The following is a 20141-nucleotide window of genomic DNA, read 5'->3' as shown; positions in this document are numbered from 1 at the left end:
GAGGTTCCTTAAAAAACTAAAAATAGACTTACCACATGATCCAGCAATCCCACTCCTAGGCATATATCCAGAGGGAACTCTAATTCAAAAAGATACATGCACCCCAATGTTCATAGCAGCACTTATATACAATAGTCAAGTCATGGAGGCAACATAAATGTCCAATGACAGATGACTAAATAAAAAAGTTGTGGTATATTTATACAATGGAATACTACTCAGCCACAAAAAAGAATAAAATGCCATTTACAGCAACAGGAATGAACATGCAGATCATCATTCTAAGTGAAGTAACCCAGAAAAAGAAAGAAAAATACCATATGATATCACTCATGCGTGGAATCTAAAAAAAAAAGAAAAAAAGAGGACACTAATGAACTCATCTACAAAACAGAAAGACTCGCATACATAGTAAACAATCTGATGGTTACTGGGGGAAAGGGGGTGGGAAGGGATAAACTTGGCAGTTTGAGATTTGCAAGTGTTAACCACTATATATAAAAATAGATTATAAAAAAACAAATTTCTTCTGTATAGCACAGGAAACTATATTCAGTATCTTGTAAAAACCTTTAATGAAAAATAATATGAAAAAAACATTCAAGAACAATGAACACTGGTAAATACACACTCTCAAAAAATACACAAGAGACTCTTGGCAATGGTTGCCTCTAGAAACATGTCCTTTTACATCTTCTGAATCTACAAAATATATGTATTATGTTTTAAAAAATGATTAATAAAATAAATTTTAATATTTACTGACTTGGAAAGGTCTATACAGTATATTAGCAAAAAAAGGAGGGGGGAAGCAAGTAGTACATATGCAGATATCCATCTTGCTTTTCTATAACCTCCTATATACTGAATCTGACAGGAGCACATTGCCCTCTCTCTCTTATATAAGGTGACAAGATTATCTGTGTTCAAGCAGTTTAACATTGCCAAGGGCAGATATGCACCACTCATAACACTCCCCTTTATCTCCTTTTAGGCCAAGAGTTACACCCTTCCCAGAGATGACTTGCTGGCTACTCCAGTATAATTTCTTTTTCATCCCTGAACTCTTATAGCACTTGGTCTACTCAGTGCTGTTTCCCAAATGATTGTGTAAGCTTGCATCACTTAATACTGTTTGCACTGGTAGACAGAAGGCTCTGGAATCAGATGCTAGGGTTCAAAGCAGCTGTGGCTCTTTAGGTAAGTTACTTTAACTCCTCTCTCTGTGCCTTTACTTCCTAATCTGTACCAATGGGGAAAATGTTTCCTACCCTCACAGGACAGTGGTAATTATGAAATGAATTAATACAGGAAAGCATTTAGAATAAACAATACCTAGCACATAACAGCTAATGTTTTACTGTTGGGTACTATTATCCGAAAGCACCAGTAAAAAAAGACTACACAGTAAGCACCCTGCATCTTACAGGTTGCATATCTATGGATCAAAAATATTCAGGAGAAAAAAATTCCAGACAGTTTCAAAAGGCAAAACTTGAATCTGTCACATGCCTACAAAGGTTTACATATCATTTACATTGAATTTACTACAGTTGACCCTTGAACAACATAAGTTTGAACTCCACAACCCCACTTATATACCGTTCTTCAATAAATAGGAATACATGATTCATGGTTGGCTGAATCCAACTGACTATGGGACTTGAGCATCCAGATTTCGGTATCCAGGGCAAGTCGCGAAACCACTTCCCTGTGGATACTAACGGACTACAGTATTTACACAGTATTTACATTGTATTAGGTATTATACATAATCTGGAAATGATTCAAAGTATATGGAAGGATATGCATAAGATATATGCAGATATTGCACCATTTTATATAAGGGATGGAAGCATCTGCCAGGGTCCTGGAGCCAATCCTCCAAGGGATAACTATCTTCATTTCCATACTCCCTACAATGCCTAACAGGGTCAAAAATAGCACTGAACAGAAGTATGTGTTCACCAACTGAATTAATGGTAAGAAACCCAGCTTTCCTAAATTAATAGATTAAAAACCTGTTGGTATAAGAAAGAGTTAATTTTCTAACTTTTTAAAAGGAAACTTTCAAAAGCTTAAGTTACTAAAATTAGGTATTAGCCTTCAAAATTACTTCCTCTTAGTTACTTCCCCTTTTTCCCAAATTGGCCTTAAGTTTCATTCCTCAAGTAGGAAGTCACTTCTTTTCAAACAAGACTTACAAGTAACACACCACTGTATATAGAACTCCCTAGTCCCTACATTTATGTATGAAACACCACCATAAAGAGGAGAAAAAAAGACCAAACACCCATCTTTTCACCTTAGACATGGCAAAAAGCCATAACGAAGAGACCAGAACTCTTGGAATATTTTAGAGGGCAGCAGTTTTCAACCATGATGAAGAGATTCATGATAGGGGATCAAAAGTAATTTGTTAATAATAGCTCAAGTACTGAAGATTGCAAGCAATTTATTTTATCCATAAATTAGAGCAGACTCAACGTTACCTGACTATAGTGGTGTTTTTTTCTAAAATGAAAGTTTCCCCAATCTAGTAAATAACTATGTTTTGAGGCCAAGAGTTATTAAGGTGTATAAGCATTCCTTACTTGTATTCTATTAAGTGTTCCCAAGCAAAAGAGAAAAGGCCTGGAAACCGTGCATTACCACTACGGTTGTCTTACCTTGTGAATAATGATTATTAACTGTAATTGGAGGCGAGTGTAATCACATGCACTCTAATCCCTATCCGATCCACAGATTCTCGAATGGGCCAGCTGACAAAAGCTCTGAGTTCCAGGTGATTCTTACCCACATCCCTTTCCCACCCAAAACACTACCACCAATCTTACTTGACCAAAGATTATTTTGGGGTTTCAACATCTGAGTTCCATCCCGGGTGTGTCTCATGAGCATACAGCATCTACTATATAGACTACTCAATAAAATCAGAAATACTCATTACATTGATAGGTCTCATATAGACCAACCAAAGTAAAAGGTTCTTTTAGAAATTAATTTCAGTTATAGGTATTAAAGGACTAAAAAGAAGGCAGTTTATAGTAGTAGCAAAGGTGCTCCATTACCTGAAAGTTAATCCAGGCTCTATCTTACAGGCTTTGTGCCCCTTTACAGTTTCCTTATGTGTCAAGTGGAGAACAGAACCTTCTAAATAGAGCCAGTATGAAGATTAAATTAGATATTACACAAAAAGAGCTTACCTATACTGAAAATAGGTTCATGTTCAATAACCGTGTCACTATTATTTAGGTCATATTTTATAAAAACGGCAACTCATTCAAATTCCAACTGCTAGTTTATAATATGGCCTGATCTGAAAAAGATGTTTTTCCTAAAATTAAACTTTTACCAGCTCAGCAAATACTTATTTTCCCAAAGTGCACATCCCATCCATACCTGATCCCACCCTCCTCTTTCCCATTAAAAAGACTCAGCTCATCTCTCACTGTCCAGAACTATATGCCCACAATTCTTCATCCAAAAGCCTTGGCTGGGGTCAGACATTTCTAAATTCAGAATTCTTCAGATTTAGAAAGGCAATATGGTGCAAATGCCAAACATTTTGTAACAAACCCAATGAGTTGATAGTTCTTCAGTAAAATAAACAGATATTCACATTAAATAGGAAAATACTACACAACCTTTCATCAGTTTAGTTCAGGTTTTGCCATCAAATATGTCCACTTTTTAGAACTTTCTGAATGGCAATTATGAAATCCTTAACCCAATGCCAATTTGTTTTAAACCTACAATCATATTTCTCTCAATACTTTTTGAGGACCTTTTCTAATGCCCTCAAGTCTGATTCTTCCTTGACTGATTATCATGCTGTTATCTCAGAGAAGTGGATTAAGCCTCTCCTGATATTTCTCTTGGAAAATTAAAATAAGCTTTAAATTAGGTGAGTTGGGGGTTTGGTGTGTTATGCCTCCAAGCTAAACTGCAAGGCAGACGGTAATTTGAATTCTACAAACTAAATTAGCTAAATAATTTGATAACTTGTTTAGGGACTATACATTTTACGATACTTATTTCCTTAGATTCACAGTAAATCTGCCTCTCTGCACAATTTCAAGCTCATTTTTGGCAGAGAAGGAGCCACCAAAGACATCTGAGATGGTGCTATCAGGTTACAATGCATTATATATACATAAACTTATTAGCCAAACATTCATTATAAGCAGGCACAAAACAATTCTTCAGCCAAGAAACGGAAGTAGAAATAATTCAACTGAATAACTACGCTGCTTCTGCTGGATCAAGACCTTTACAATATTTTGGAAAGATAATGAATAAATTTCCATGCAGATAAAATAATCATAGCTTTAAAAATTACTAATTCAGCACAGTTGAGATAATTATCATTTTACTTCATAATTCTTCAAAGAGACTAATTACACAAAAGAAATCGTGGTTATGGCAAGCTTTCTACCATTTCTCAACCACCCAAGCAATAAAAGCATTTAATACAGCATAGCTTTGGACATTACTTAATTTTTACCTATTAGTGCATTCATTAAACACAGTAGACACAACAGATTAGAAGCTTAATTCATCAAGACTTACCTTGTTGACATCCATATGCCCAGCTAAACTTTTATATTGTTATATTGTTTTTCTCTCCAAACATATTGCTACAAATCAATATTGTACATAAGACTATTATAAAAGCAAAAATTGTCTAGTCTTTTGTAAACTAAACTTGAAAACTTAAAATGAAATTTTAAGACTAGTTCAAGTGGTAGAGCGCACGCACGCTTAGTGTGCACAAGGTCCTGGGTTCAATATCCTGTACCTCCTCCAAAAATAAGTAAGTAAACCTAATTACCTCGCCCTGCAAAAAATAAATAAAAACCTTTTTTTAAATCTTGTAAATTTCATTATGAAGACTGATAATCCTAGAGTACATAAAAACTTTCTCCCAACCCTAGGTTTTGCCATTGTTAGTTTCTGTAGAAGGGAATAGTGGCAATGCAAGTGGTGCAAAAAAATTCTGGATGAAATGTGTGTACAAAATTTTATACTGAAGATAAGGAAATAATTATAAATTCCAAATTTAATTTCATATAAATTTATGAAATCATAAAGCCTAACACATACAACCACCCTTGGCCAAAACAATAAAATATCCTATACCTCAGGATATTAAGCCATGCTTTCTTCCTTCCTCTTTCTTCTACCCTGAATATATGCCACCTACCCTTCCTCCACTTTACGTAATCTCATACTTAAGACTAAGTCATTCTCTCTTAAGGCCATCCCTGAGCCCCCAGCTTACATCAGTCCCCTTTAGGTACTTCTCCAGCATGTAACATCTCTCTCTACCTCACTCATCATACCCCTCCAAAGTTCCTTCCTGCCAAAATCCAATGAGTATTAGTGTAAGAATCATCTCTCTTATTCACCATTGTTGCACAGGCACTTAACAGTTAAGTGTTTGAATAACAAATTTGAAAATAATAAGTTTCCCGGAGCAAAGAAACTTTATATAACCTATTTGCTCCATGCAAATTTTAAAAAGAAAATAGTTACAACAAGACCAGCTATGTACACCAGTGGTGAACTACCTCCTAGGACACTGTTTCAGTAGTTTAAGAATTCATCCTTAGAGAATTATAGAAGCTCCTCATATAGTCAGAAACTTCAATTATCTGTAACAAGGAGTGTTAAAACTCAGATCCCCCTTATGAACTCATTTGCTCTTATTTTAGACAACTTTGTTAAGTCTAATTGGCCAGTAGTTCAATTCATAGCAGTTTAGAAAAATGCATGCTTGGGTGAGAAAGAGGTGTAGCTTGTGACAAGTAAGTAGGAGAAAACCCTGTAAATCAGGCTCAGAAATGTAAAACAGGAGGGTAGTCATTCAGGCCAGGCCAGAATCCTAAGGCAGGGCAATATATTCCAAGTACAGACCTCAAAAACGCTTCAGGAGGAAATACCTCAATCATTACACAGGGAAGCTAAAGACCCAGATACTATAAGAGAGAAAAAGAAGACATTCACTACAGGAATAAAACAAGTTTTAAAGCTTAAAGAAACCTACTTCAATTATCCAGAACATAATGATACTATTTCAGTGGTTTAAGATCTGTTTTTGTACAAGAGCCACACTTCCTGTACCTAAACACACATGAATAAAAGCTTACAGGATGCCTTACAAAGCACCCTCTTGAAGCAAAGCTATGAGGACTATAAAATTGAAAATAGAAGTCAAACTACAGTCTTTTCTCCAGATTCCTAAAATTAACAACCAAACTGGAATCAGATTTTTGTTCAAACAATAAACTTGGCTACTTTTTATAAGCACTGTCTTCTCCAATACCCTCCTCCATTCCACTGGTTTGGTCCTTTGTTAAGAAAGTAACATGTATTCTATTCATTTACATGTGTACTTTAAGTCAGAGGAAGAAACTGTGTCAGTGCAATGGGCAGAAACCTGTCCTATCAACTCCAGGTTCACCCATACCTAGGACTGTGCCTGGCACACTGGAAACACCATTAAACACTTGGGAAATTAAATTAAAAACATAAAGCCATGTAATTTGTTACAGACTACATAGGAAACCTCTGGCAAGAAGACCCAAACTAGCATCTGCCCATTTGTTCATAATGAACTTGAACCTGGTACTATTATTATTTGGCCATCTTGATCAAGCAGTTGCCACAGGTCAATGTCAGTTCAAGTGCCTTGGAGATAGAGAGCAGCAGGCCTAAGGTACATAAAGGCAAGCAGAGGACAAAGACAAAGCTTCCAATATACTGCCAAATGGAAATCATCCCAGACTTAAATTCTTCTTTGTGGGGCTGGGCTGCAAAGAAACATTCCTTCTGGCTTCCTAAAAGATCGCATCATGTCACTGACCTCAAAATGTAAATATTTCAAGGTGAACCTCAAATAGATGCACAGACTTTGTGTAGCCCAATTCTCCACTTACACTGTCCCTAAGACAATGCTTGTCTGGAGAACTGACACACAGAGAAGAACGGACCAAGAGCCCCAATGAACTGTCTTATGCCCTGTTGAGATGTCTCAGCAATGCTAGGCATCCTGCATTTTAGCACAAAAACTGCTATTCCTCTCCAGGTTCCACAACAGATTTGAAAACTCTTCAGGGTGGGGCCTGAACATCTATTTAAAATTTTTTTAAATTAAGGTGAAATTCACAAAGTTAACCTTTTTAATTTTTTTTTGGAAGGGAGTAATTAGGTGTGTGTGTGTGTATGTATTTGTTTGTTTATTTACAAAGGTACACTGGGGGACTGAACCCAGTGCACTCTCTACCACTGAGCTATACCCTTGCCCCTAAAGTTAATCTTTTAAAGTGTTTAATTCAGTGATATTTAGTACATTCACAATGTTGTGCAACCATCAACTCTGTCAAGTTCCAAAACATATTCATTTTCACCACCACAAAAGAAAACTTCATACTCTTTAAGCATTCAATCCCCAGTTTCCCCTCACCCTCAACACCTGACAACCACCAATTTGCTGTATGTCTATGGATTTACTTATTCTACATAGTTCATTTAAGTGAAATTATACAATATGTGGCCTTTGTGCCTGGCTTTTTACTTAGCATTAACGCTTTCAAGGTTCATCCGTATTGCAGCATGTATCAGTGCTTCGTTTACAAAAACAGCTGAATAATATTCCATTGTATGTTTGTTTATCCATTTATCTGTTGATGGACATTTGGAATGTTTCCATCTTTTGGGTATTTGAACAGTACTACTATGAACATTTATGTACAAGTATTTGTTTGAGTACCTGTTTTCAATTCTTCTGGGTATATATCTAGGAATGGAATTGCTGGGTCATATGGTAATTCTATATTTAGCTATTTAAGGAACTGCCAAACTGTTTTCCACAGTATATACTTTTAACTATCTTGCCAGATAACCACCAAGACCTATTGTTAAGGGGAAAGAATAAGATGCATAACAGTGGGATGTGCAACAGTCTATATATCAAAAAGGACACAATATCTCTAGAAGGATACGTATGAAACAGTTACTTGGTTTATACACAGGAAACTGGTATTCAGTTCTCTCTGAAGCAAAAACCTTGGGAGGCTAAGTTGTGAGAAAGGCTTGTTTTCATGCTCTACCCCTCTTACACTGCATTTAATATACATGTTTTATCAACCTCCTTGCTCTAAAATTTCTTTTTTTTCCCCCAGGGTAAGGGATGAGTTTAATTTAGAAATAAGCTTAGAACAGCCTCCCATTCAGAAGGGAGCCTAAGGCCCCACCCTTAGAGAGAAGGGCCATCATAAAATATAAGGCCCTCATGGGGGAGGGGCAGCATGAAGCTGGTTCTGCGTTCAGCAGGTACTGGCAGAGCCTAGAGTGATGAGAGATACTACTTCTTCAGGTAAGGAGCTGTGTTTCTGATTGTGCTAACATTTGCATCTGCCACTCAGGCGAACAAGATTCCAGTGATGCATAGGAGTACTGCACAGATCATCCAGCCTGGCTGCAGGCCTTGCCAGTCATAGTAGAATCAACTGTCTTTAACAACCAGGTCACTGGGCTCCAAGGCAGGCAGGCTTGCCAGCAGGAAGAGAAGGTCCCAGGTCACTCCCTCGATGACAAAGCTGCAGGACAGGGCTGAGAGCCGTCTACTGAGCTCACCTCAGAGTGGAGTGCAGAGAGCAGGTTTAAGGAGGCTGCTGTGTGTTGCTCCAAAATATCTTCAGAGATCCAAAGGAAGCAATACTATGAGAGAAGGACTATACTCTGGGATAGGAAGAACATAGTTTTTATAATAAACCTTACTGTATTATTTTATTTTTGCCTAGTGCATTTTCCCTTTTTAAAAAATAATTGTGGTAAAATATGCATAACAAAATTTAGCAACTTAACCATTTTTAAGTGTACAGTTAAGGGATATTAAATATTCTCACTGAACCTTCACAGCACTCTGTTATCCTCATTCTACAGAAGAGGAACTGAGCTGTAAAGGGGTCATCTTACTATCCAGAGTCATAAACTGTCAAGTGTAAGAGCTGGTTCTTAACTGTCAGTCTCTCCAGAGAGCCCATGTTCTTACCTCAGATATTCTACTGCCTTTCTTTTCTGAACTTAAGGCCTTTAAAAGATAAACAGAGCTTCCTTCTGAATAACTTTAAAAGTTAAACAAAAGACTATCCAGAAAAGAACTTTCCCACAAAAAACTCTAAATGCAGTTTTTCCGATAAAACTGTCAAATCACATAATAAAAATTATCTCATGGCCAAAAACTGTATTGTTACATTAAATATCCAGCTTAAACATACTTCTTTAAACCTCAAAATTTAAATAACAAATAGTAAAGTTATGTAAAAGTACACCAGAACAACGGCACTTAACATCTGCTCTCTGGGTCCATGGAAGAGGCACCCGAGGACAACACATGGGCACCACACTGACTTAGACACAACCACCATGAGAGTAAGGTAAAAAATAATAGTGTACATATAACAAATGTAGAAGTTTCAACAACAAAGTAAAAACAAACAATTGTTTAAAGTGATGGAATTGAATCCCTCTATTTAGAGCAGTCGGGAACTTCGTAAAATAAAACTCTATCTTCTTTTGTCCCTCTTTCTTGCAAAAAAACATCATTTTTTTTTTTGTGGGGGACTGCTTTTTGAGGCACACTGTTAAATTGACAAAGTGGTTCAAAACATTTTCCCAGAAGTTTTAGGGATTTTTGTCCTAGGGACTATGGTAAGGATGCAAGGTTAATAAAATTGGAAAACTTAATTAATGGAAAATACAATTTCTAAAGAATAAGCCTGAAAGATAAATGAAGTTTGCATATAGCCAATACATGATAAACAAATGCTTCTAACTTCATGATTAAAGATTCTTCAGCCACAGTCAGACACATGAGTGGACATGAGAGTTGGCATGGATTAGATATTGTTCAAAACCCCGTCAGTTATAAAAAGTAGTGGCAGCAAGTAACAGTAGAAAAAAAATCTCCACCTCATGTATCTACTCTTCTGTCCACTTGTCAGAGTACCATCTCTGCTGCTACTATTTACTGATGCTTAAGTGTAGAACTCAATGATCTCAGAGTCAGATAAAGGCAGAATCACTACTACGACCCAAGAATGAATCTAGACAATTTGTGATTTACATGGTCTCATGTTACCAAACTATTATTCGTGATGTCAGTTAACGTTTATAAAAATGATAAAACCCTAGGACATAAGTCCCAAAATACTAACTCCTACTGTTAAACAAGACAAGAAAATGAAAACACCAAACATATTGAAACAAACAAAATGAAAACACCAAACCTGACCTACTCGGTCAGGTGGCAGTAAAGAAATTTATATAATTTTAAGTTTCCTATCAAAATTCTCATCATTCTGAAAGCAGTCACTATATAAATACAATGCACTGATATCCTGAAAGAAAAATACACTTGAAGAATCTACAAAGTTAGAATAATTATTTCCACCAAGGGAGAAAACTAATATGTATTGAGCACTATGCTATTCACATGTTACTTAATCTAAAATTTCTATGAAATGGAATGTTCATTTCACAAATTTAGGTTCTGAGGCTCAGAGAAATAAAATAATCTGCTTAAAAATAAACAGACACACACATGTCTACAGCAGAAATCCTTTGTAATTACAGGGCCATAGGCATTTCTGGTAAAAAATCTGATTTAAGCAAATCTACAGAGCAAAACCATAACCTTACTTTTTTGTTTTTAACTCAGTAATGTGGGAAAAAAAAAAAAACTGAGAAAACAACTTTGAAACACAGTCTGCAATCTATTAAGGGAGGTCATCCAATCAAACCACCCTAATGCATCACTTGAATATGCTGAAAGGAGAAATTTCAAGCCTCATGGAACAGCAACAGAGTATCATGCCCAGTGGTGCTGGGTCCAGCAGTTGCACTGGGCTAATCTTTTGCCATGGATCAGAGCTTCTTGAAGCCACATCTTCCAATCTATCTGCAAAGCCTATCAGCACTCCCTTACAATATATCACGAACTCTACCACTTCCACTGTTACCATTTCTGTCTAAGCCACTATTATCTGTCACTGGACTGAAAGAACCTCTGAAAGATCTCCCTGCTCCCATTTTTGCCTCCCTATATTCTCCAAAGAGCAGCCAAAAATATAAGTAAGAAATATCACATCACTTCCTTTATTAAAAAAACCCTTCAATGGCTTCTCAATGTACTCTGAATAAATTCTAAATTCAGTCTCTACAAGATCTGGGCCCTGCCTACCTGTAAGACTTTATTTCTTCAACTCCTCCTGCTTGTTTTACAGCCTCCAGCTATTCAAACCTTTTTATGCTATTCCCTAAAAAAGGCAAGCCTATTCCTTCCTTGTCTATCACCAGTAGTCCCTACTAGAACAAAAATGAGCAGGGATATTAATGTTTTTGTGATTATTAATACCTGATGTGCTTTCCCCTTTCTCATCAGTGACACTGAAAAAAGCAGATGAAATGATTCAAAAATGTTTGTGTTTTTAAGAATAAAGACACTGTAAAAACTACCTGAGGGCAGGAACCTTTGTTTTCCTCAAATGTGTCCCAGAACAGCACCAGGCACATAGCTGCTATTCAGTAACTACTTGTTCAATGAACGAATAATGACAAAACCACAAGCTAGCTTGACCATTCCTCTTACCATGCCAAGGAGAATTTCAAAGCCAACTGAAACAACTACCATCATATGCCTTCCATGCCAGGTAGTTCATCTCCAAATGAGAATATTCATCCCCTTAACAGCTCATTTCTTTATATACAGTTCCTTCAGACCCAAAGAGAACAAGAAAAGGTAATCAAAATGGTAACAGACCAGGATACTTACATGGTAGCAAATAAATTAAGATGTTATTATTTCCTTTATTTGTAATCAGTTTAAGTATCTAAATAGCCCCTGGATGGGCTGTTACACCTACTACTATTAACATAGCTCCCTTCCAAGCCAGTATGACTGCTGACCCCTCTGGTAAGAGGGAGGACTGTCCTCTGGTCCTTATTCTCCGGTTGGCTGATTTTCTACTGATAATTAGACATACCCACAGCACAGGCTGTGGGAAAACTGTAAGGTGACCAAACTACTCTATCGAAAAAATGAAACTTAAAGATGAAGAACAAGAAACAAGATGGGAATGATCCAGAAGTGAGACAAGTATATGTATAACATGGTAAATCCACCTCCTTAAAGATTAAGAGGTTTGGAAATATATCTTCATCTAAGGAAGAAATATTGCTTAGAATAGAAGAGAAAAAGGAAGTTAGAGAAATATCTTACAGAGACAGGAAAATAAGATCAGAGAGAAAAGTTACAGAGTAAGATAAACATCTCAAGATTGGTAGGGAAGAGAATCATTAATAGTGTTGTACCCACATTTCCCTAGAACTTACATTAATATATAATATAAAATAAGTAATAATTTCTTTTCCATGGGGGAAGGGGAATGAAAGAAGAGTCTTCCATTTACATACCTTACAAATGTGCTGCAAGACCCACAGTCTGTATGGCAGAAGTTCTACAAAGTGCCTTGAACTTCTCAGACGTAAGGCACTACAAAAACAAAAAAAATTAGGAATTACATCTATTCATTTAGAAGGAAAAAAACCAAAGCACAGGATGTAAAATGGGCTTGCCCAAAGCTCCATGAATTTAGAATGCCCCCCCCGGGGGGGGGTGCAGAATTTAATTTTAACTGACATACCATAAAATTCACCACTTTTACACAAATCTTGGCTTCCTTCACTTAACAAATGCACACCATCAACCTTATTTTCTGAATATTACAAATATTTGCCCTTTTTTAAAAAGTTGCCCTTTTAAAAGCAAAACCCCAAAGCCGATTAAATCTATGTAAATTAATTTTCCAACATTATAAAAATTTACAAACACAAAGCAAAGTTAAAAAAATGTTTACAGCAAACTGGTATCCCTACCACCCAGCCTACCAAGAACATCTGAATGACCTGCTTTATCAAATTATGTTTCCTTTTTAATACAGGCATCACAGAGAAATACAGGCTAAAAGACAACTATCAGAAAGTCAATGGCTTCAAAAAAGAAAACCGTTGAAGTCATTAGGTTAAGGAAATTAATATTACGAGATCCATCTGATACCTCTGTCAGAAATCATCAGCAGCAGTTTACTGTTTAAAGTCAGAATGGACTTAATCTACCCCCTACTCTTGATGAATGATTCCATCATTCACCTGCTAAAAAATATCTGATGATTCCTCATCTCAAAACAAATCCAAAGAACTTCCCATGTCCTAAAAGGTTCTAAATGATGTAGTCTCTACCCACCTCTCTAATTTCATTTTATCTCCCACTTTTCCCTTGACTCCACTCCATTCCAAACTTACTTCACTGGCTGCTTATGTTCTCTTTCCCTTCACTTGAAAATTAAGATACTGTAATAAATATGCTTAAGCACATTTACTTTAGCCACCCTCAAAAAAAAAAATCAAGCTCAATTTGGTACTAACTGCAAACTGGCTCCAATTTAACAGTGTATCCCATATTTTGATAATTATTAGCTATAAAAATGTATTCAGAATCATCTGGAGGAAGCACTAATAAACTCAGACCAACACCCAGAATGAGCAGCTTCATGCCTATCTGATTTTCAGTCACATGACTATCATAATTATGAGTATACCAGGCCTTTACTTAATACTACAGCACCAGATTAAAAATGAGTCACTTGAAATACAAACACTTGAAAAAGAAATTTTACACTAATTACTAATTTCAAACTATCTTGAAAATTTTAATTTATTAATCTCACAAGTACTTAACAGTGAGCATGTCCCCAAAGAGCAGAGTACAGCAAGACATATTAACACAAATTTAAAATTTGGTTACATTAGTGTGAAGGTGCAGAGAAACAGTTCTCCGATCAGGTGCATAAAGGAATAAGGGAAGACAAAATACCTTTAGGGACCTTTTAAAACTACAAATATACATGATTAAAACCCAGTGATTATTTAATATTTACCATTATCACTAGTAGCATAATGCAATTAAACCCAAAGTGCTGTCTATATTAGCTCACCAACCCAAATTAGTAATTTTAAAAACTGAAATTATCAGTCTTTCTTCCGGCAAAGTTAACATAATTCTCTCAGCTACAGTACAATTAAGAAGGCCCAAAGTAGCAACCCACCTCCTCCAGTCACTGCTTGGACTCCACCCTATCAACAGGAAACACTTGAAGACCTACCTGTTTTTACTCTCCTAATAACTTACACCCCCACACAACCAGGATAAACTTTTAAAGGAGTTAACTGACAGACAAAATAGGACTCAGGACTGAAAATACTCCAGCAAAATCACTACCACATACACACACTCAGTAATCTATATACTTGATATACACTGTTTCTCTCCATCCCACCTCAATAGTCACAAGAGTCAGTAGTCACCTGATAACATCTTATTGGGGCCTAATTATGTTGGATTTGGAGCAGGGGAGTCTGGGCCTCCCTCTTGAAGAAGCTGGTCCTCAAGAAAACCAAAACATCTAAAGCTGGGACTAGGCCAGACACAGACTTTGTATATTCATTTACCTATTTCAATCAACTGCTGTAGGATCATCTAATTACACAAAGAAGACTAAAAGCTAAAGAACTGAAATTTGTTTGGTTTTTTTCAGATTCTTTCACTATATACAAAATCAACAATATATATATAAGGAGAAACACTGGAATAAGTTCAGAATTTTAGCTGACTCTAAGCAAGATGTTTGGGAGTACATGGAGAAGATCTTACAGTGAAAATAGTTCTGGCTGGCACCTGACTAGACATGACCTTCAGAAATTTACCGAAGTCTCTGGGACTCAGTTTCTCACCTGCAACTGGGGTTGGACTACAAATCCTGAGGATTCCCTTCAGGTCTAAAATTTTTGATCAATGAAAAAGTCAGTGGATTCCTATTCTCTTCTTCCCCCTAGTACAGATTTTTAGGAGAACAGGTAAGTCTGGTACTAGACTGATCAAAACCAAGTTCCATCTTATATACTTTGCGTCCCCAAGAGCCACCAGTGCTCTACAAAAGCAGACAATTTATCAAAAGAGATCCTTCAATAAGTTATCCTTTACAATTAAAAACTAATCTTGTATTTTCAGTCCAAATGATATCACTTGTGCCAAATACTCAAAAAAAACTCTTCCAATTTAGCCATGTCTAAAGTGACAATCATGCATTGGTACATACGCAGTATCCTACTATCTGGGTGTACGACACTAAGTGCCTGAAAAATTCTCACCACATACAACGTTTAAAAGAATTTTTTTTAAAGTATTTTCCCCCCTTCAGATCCACCAGGAATGTAATCTGATTACACACCTGCAAGGAACACTTACTTCAAAAGACTGTCTTAAACACAAAAAGAACCAAACAAGTTACCAACAGAGTTAAAAATTTTAAATCAGAACTATTAAGAAACACAAGTGAAAGAGACTCTAAGGTCAAAAGAATGCCACTTTTCTATCATAAACTACTAAAAATGGTTTTGACCAAATCAATTTGAGTACAAATAGTGCTACTTAATGAACTTGTAACTAAAACCAATCGGTAACAAAAGACAGATGTTTAGGTGACTCCTAAGGTAGTAACAGACTAAGCAAAACTGTAAGTTAATACTCTATTTTGATGCTAGTTTAAATCATGAAAAATGTTCTTTGCAATTAGAAAATTCCCTTCTTTTCAATACCGAAGAATCCTACTAAGATTTCAACAATATGTTTTACTTACACAATCTCAAAGAATACTGCATTAAAGAAGAAAATATTCAAAATATAACTGGACTTCACCCAGTACAAAACGGTGATTCATGTTTCATATTAAATGTAAAAGCCAAAATGGAGTTGTGAAGTTTCTTTCCTATTTCAACTCCGATAGCCACGCGCGCTCCGTAGGGGCTGGCAGCCCAGCGGGTCGCGGGGCCAGACTCGGAGTCCCCGCCCTGCCGGGCCCTAAGAGAGGAAGCGCCGGGGACCGCAGGCGGGTGGCTAGGGCTCCACCAGGCCTGGCGGGGCGGGGGAAGGGGCGCGGGAGGCCGCGGGGCGCGCTTCCGGGGACTGTACGGGCGGGGCTGCGGCTTCGGGGAGCTGGGCACGGGTCCCAGGCCCGGAGTCAGGGTCAGGGGCTAGGGTCCTGGGGCGGCGGGCCGAGAGCAGCAGGTGGGGCGCGGCCGCGGCGGGGCGGCGGCCGGAAGAGTGCCGGGCGGGCGAGCCCGGGGCACCGCGGCGCCAGGAGGGAAACCTCTCGCTCACCTCAGGCGACGATTCCGAGTCCGGCCTCTCCGCGCCGAGGACGCCTGTCCGCGAGTCGCAAGCTCGAAGACTACGGCGGGTGGCTTAGGAGGCGGCGACGGACTAACGAGAGAACCGACGGAGGGCGGTGGGCCGGGAGCGCGAGCGAGCAAGAGCGGGCGGCGACGGCGGCGGGAGGGCGGGGAACGACGTGCGCGCCCCCGTGTGCCCAGCGGGCTCAAGCCGGCCCCAGTCGCGGTCCCGCGCACACGCGCGCACTCGTTGCCTAGCCACGATTGCTCAGAAGCGCGTCAACGCCCTAAGAGCAAGGCTCTTAACCAATCATTGCAGCCTCGTGGGGCATCACGGGAACTCTGGGACTATAAAAGACCTGGTTGCTATTTTATACTCCCCGAGTCACTCATCCTTTAAGTAAGCTGGGTGGGGCTAGGTGCGCGTGCGCGGTCTTAATACTCCTCCCCGAACTGCCAACTCTTCGCGCAAGTGAGGTAGGCGCTCTTTGCCTGGGTTTACGCGTGCGCATTAGTGGGCCTGGCCCCGGAAGCTCAGACGCCTGCGCAGTGGGGACTACGGTGACAGTTGTCCGGGTGGGGCGCCAGCCAGTCATGGCGGAGCCTTGGTCTGGACAGTCTTTGCAGACTCTGTCGGCCACGGTGCTGGGCGCCCTGGGCGCCCTTGGCAGCGAGTTCCTGCGGGAGTGGGAGGCGCAGGACATGCGCGTGACTCTCTTCAAGCTGCTGCTGCTTTGGTTGGTGTTAAGTCTTCTGGGCATCCAGCTGGCGTGGGGGTTCTACGGGAGTACGGTGACCGGGTTGTATCACCGCCCAGGTGAGGCTCCCCACCAACTCCCGCTGGCCGTCCCCTCTACCACCGACTGTACCTTTGGGCTCCCCATAACCTCCCTAGACTGCCCCTGGTCCCCTGAGAACTTCATCACGACTTAACGCTATACCCTGACCCATGCCAACATACCATTTCATGAAAGAAACCCCACCAGCCCACCCATCACATTATAACTTCCTTTGAATCTCCACCAGACAATACCAATAATCCCTTAGGGTCTCCACCACACTCTATCAAACAGTATCTCTGGCCTCTAACCTGACCTGGGCTGATGACTGCTCAGATACCCTCCCCAAGTCTGCTGCAGCTCTGGATGTGTTCCTGCCCCCAGGTCTGGGCGGCCAGAACGGATCCACACCTGATGGCTCCACGCATTTCCCTTCCTGGTGAGTAAATCTGTTCCCATCTCAACCCCATCTTGGCAGGCAGAGGCCACTCCTATACTAAGAACAGGGAAGGGGCATTCTCAGGGTAGGAGTCCACCAGCTTAGTGGCCTTTGCAGCAAACTCTAAGGTCTGCAAGTAGAGCCCAGGCTTTGGGTGACACTGATGTCTGAACATTTCATCAGTATGCTTTTCAGTAATCTGTGGGGTGGGAAGCATTATTGTTACAGTTTCTGAGATGAAGTGGCAAGTCTGTTGGGTTCCACTTGTCAGCCCCTCAGTTGGAAAGGCAGGAGCCTCTGTCCTTAGTGCACTGCCTGGCCTCATCAGGATCAGCCTCTTCATCTGTACAACATAAACTCATTCAGCTGATCTCTGAGCTCCACATGGCAGCAGCCACACTAGGCTTAGAGAACAAGAACAACGCAGGTCCTGCTTACAAGAGGAGCCAGAGTTTTAAAAGGGGAGTGCTGTCAGAGCAGGTGTATCCCAAAGACACCTAAGCTAAGGGCAAAGGCTAGGGGGTGGTAAAGTGTACCAAATAAAGAGAATGAATAAAACAAGGCCCAGAGGCAAGAACAAGGGTAACTATTGGAGGATAGACAAGGCTGTGACACTGGAGCTCAAACATAAAGGCCTGAAAGGACCTGTAACACCCTGTCCCAAGACTCAGGAAGCTATTGAATGACTGATTCAGCAAGACCATGGCCTGATCTCATTTGCCTTTATAACTGCCTCCTTCATGGCAAATAGATAAAGGGGTCCAATAGAGAAGGCAAGAGGCCAGTTAGGACGTCTGCCACTGCCCAGTTTCTGTCCTGGGCAACTGGGGAAGAATGGGAGCATCATCACAAGGTGGGGAAGCCAGAAGGAGAACGAGCCTGCAGGCCTATGGTGGCCAGAACCTCAGCAGAGAGATCTACATTATAGTGTGACCTTACTGAGCCCAGGTCAGCCCCCAAAAAGGGGACTGTTGTGCTGCCTCTGGAATAACCCCTCTCTTCTCTTTTCCATCACTTTCAGGGAAACAGCAGCAAATGAGCCTCTCAAAACCCACAGAGAATAAGGGAAGGCAGCAGAGGGGTCTCCAGGGACATCACCGGGTCTGCTGGCTCCCACACTGGGTTCTGCTACTGCCCAGACACCAGGGACGACTGCAGTGGGGTAGGGGGTTGGGGCAGGGAGCACCCCAGCACTTGCAGGGATGGGCCTTCACTGCCCTTGGCCTTGCCTCCAGCAGCCCCAGGCACTGGGCCAGTAAACAGTTTGCCTCTACCCTGATCTGGGTGCCTTAAGGAGAGAAGGCACGCTCCTCCTTCTTCAGGGGTCAGCTCAGAAGCCTCTGGGTTGGGGAGGCGAACAGTCCATTTTCTGTCTTGGCTTTATCCTGTTCCTCTTCTCATCCCTCTGGGATATGACCCTGTAGAGATTTTTTCCTTCTGAGAGTAAGCCTGAGTGAGCAGCTCTGAAATTTGTAAGGCAAGTCTGTTTTCCCCTAAGCCCTGAGTTTCTGGAATTTCTTTGGTTTGGCTTTGTTGGCAGGGAGCCAGGGAATCCTAGCCTGGACACAGCCTTATAATATCTGGTTACTTAGCTAGCCATTCAAGTACAAAGCAGGGGGCAGCTGGCACCCCCTGGACATGGAGGCACTGAACACCCACCTCCCTTGGCCCATCCTGAGTTCTGCAGGCATGAATCAGGCTATGGAAATTATCTTTTCCCAAGCACTGTACTATATTCCTCTCAGTCCTTCACAGAAGGAAGCTGGGTGCCTGAAAGAGGCTGAGTCCCAGGGGTGACTTCCTATCCCCACTGCTTAAGTGCCCACAGGATTGTGGGTTTATATCCTGCCCCACAGGAAGGTACTAAGCAGTTAGTGCAGAGCGGCCCCACCAAGCCCTGCGGCCTCACCACTTCCTGTCTTGACCTGGAACCACAAGAGCTTCATCCCAAAACCCTGGGGTACAGGCTTAGCTCCTCCCCACTAGTTGACCCCCAAAAACCCTCAACAGGGAAGAGCCACAAGCTAGGCAGACCTGCCACTTCCACAGTGGGCAAGGGAGCTTCCAAAAGTATAAGTGGCAAACGCCAGTCCCTGAAAGCCATGTGGCCCTAGACCTGCCTCCTTCCCTGATGGCCATACTATTCTGCCTGCTTCTGCAGGGCCACCAGGTACTTCAGTGTCCCGCTGCCTGCTTCCTCTGTTAAATGTCACATTTCCATCTGGCAGCCTTTGCCTAGACAGTCTGAAGAGTGCACTGGAGTAGGACTATGCTGAGCTCATGCACATATCCTCTGGAGTATCCTCTGGCTGGTGGGAGATGATGGTTTTGCAGTCCTAGGCCTACAAACACCACAACTGGTGTCAGGGTCTCACATTTCACCCTAGGCTCAATTGAGGATATAGCTTATTAAACATGGAAGTGCACCAGCTGTGTGGTTATTCAGACAAGACAGAGTATGCATGCATGGGGGAAACTGGAGAGGGAATACCCTGGGGGCTGTTGCTCTTGGAGCACCCAAAATGCAACGTCTGGCAGAGGTGATGGGTGCCCAACAGAGGCACTATCCCCATGAGTTTTTATAGACCTGCCCTTCTTAAGGGGAACCCACTCTGAGCCTGTCTCAGAGG

At 40.6% G+C, this 20141-nt stretch overlaps 2 protein-coding genes and 1 pseudogene across 3 annotated transcripts in view; 1 reads left to right on the top strand and 2 right to left on the bottom strand.

The window, feature by feature from the left end:
- Window positions 1-16472, bottom strand: part of RHOA (ras homolog family member A) — a 45122-nt gene extending 28650 nt beyond the window's left edge. Inside the window, exons 1-2 of the mRNA XM_031470315.2 lie at window positions 16283-16472; window positions 12481-12559 (exon numbers count right to left, since the gene is read on the bottom strand). The gene's annotated coding sequence lies outside the window, so the exon portion shown is untranslated. The remainder of the gene's footprint in view (window positions 1-12480; window positions 12560-16282) is intronic.
- LOC105088179 (FXYD domain-containing ion transport regulator 4-like) lies at window positions 355-16889 on the bottom strand (annotated as a pseudogene).
- On the top strand, window positions 16686-19937 carry TCTA (T cell leukemia translocation altered). Of its 2 annotated transcripts, none has more exons than XM_010978436.3 (3): window positions 16686-17110; window positions 17457-17511; window positions 18533-19937. In XM_010978436.3, the coding sequence occupies exons 1-3, from the start codon at window positions 16888-16890 to the stop codon at window positions 18573-18575; spliced, it is 321 nt and encodes a 106-aa protein (XP_010976738.1). In that variant the 5' UTR covers window positions 16686-16887; the 3' UTR covers window positions 18576-19937. The 2 variants fall into 2 exon arrangements, with proteins under 2 accessions (XP_010976738.1, XP_031326177.1); XM_031470317.2 differs by having other exon boundaries at window positions 17367-17511.
- Window positions 19938-20141: the final 204 nt, after the last annotated feature.

This window comes from Camelus dromedarius, chromosome 17 (assembly GCF_036321535.1).
Source record: "Camelus dromedarius isolate mCamDro1 chromosome 17, mCamDro1.pat, whole genome shotgun sequence".
Taxonomy (NCBI): Eukaryota; Metazoa; Chordata; class Mammalia; order Artiodactyla; family Camelidae; genus Camelus; species Camelus dromedarius.
The sequence above is the reverse complement of the archived record's forward strand: the minus strand, read 5'-3'. Positions and strand labels throughout refer to the sequence as shown.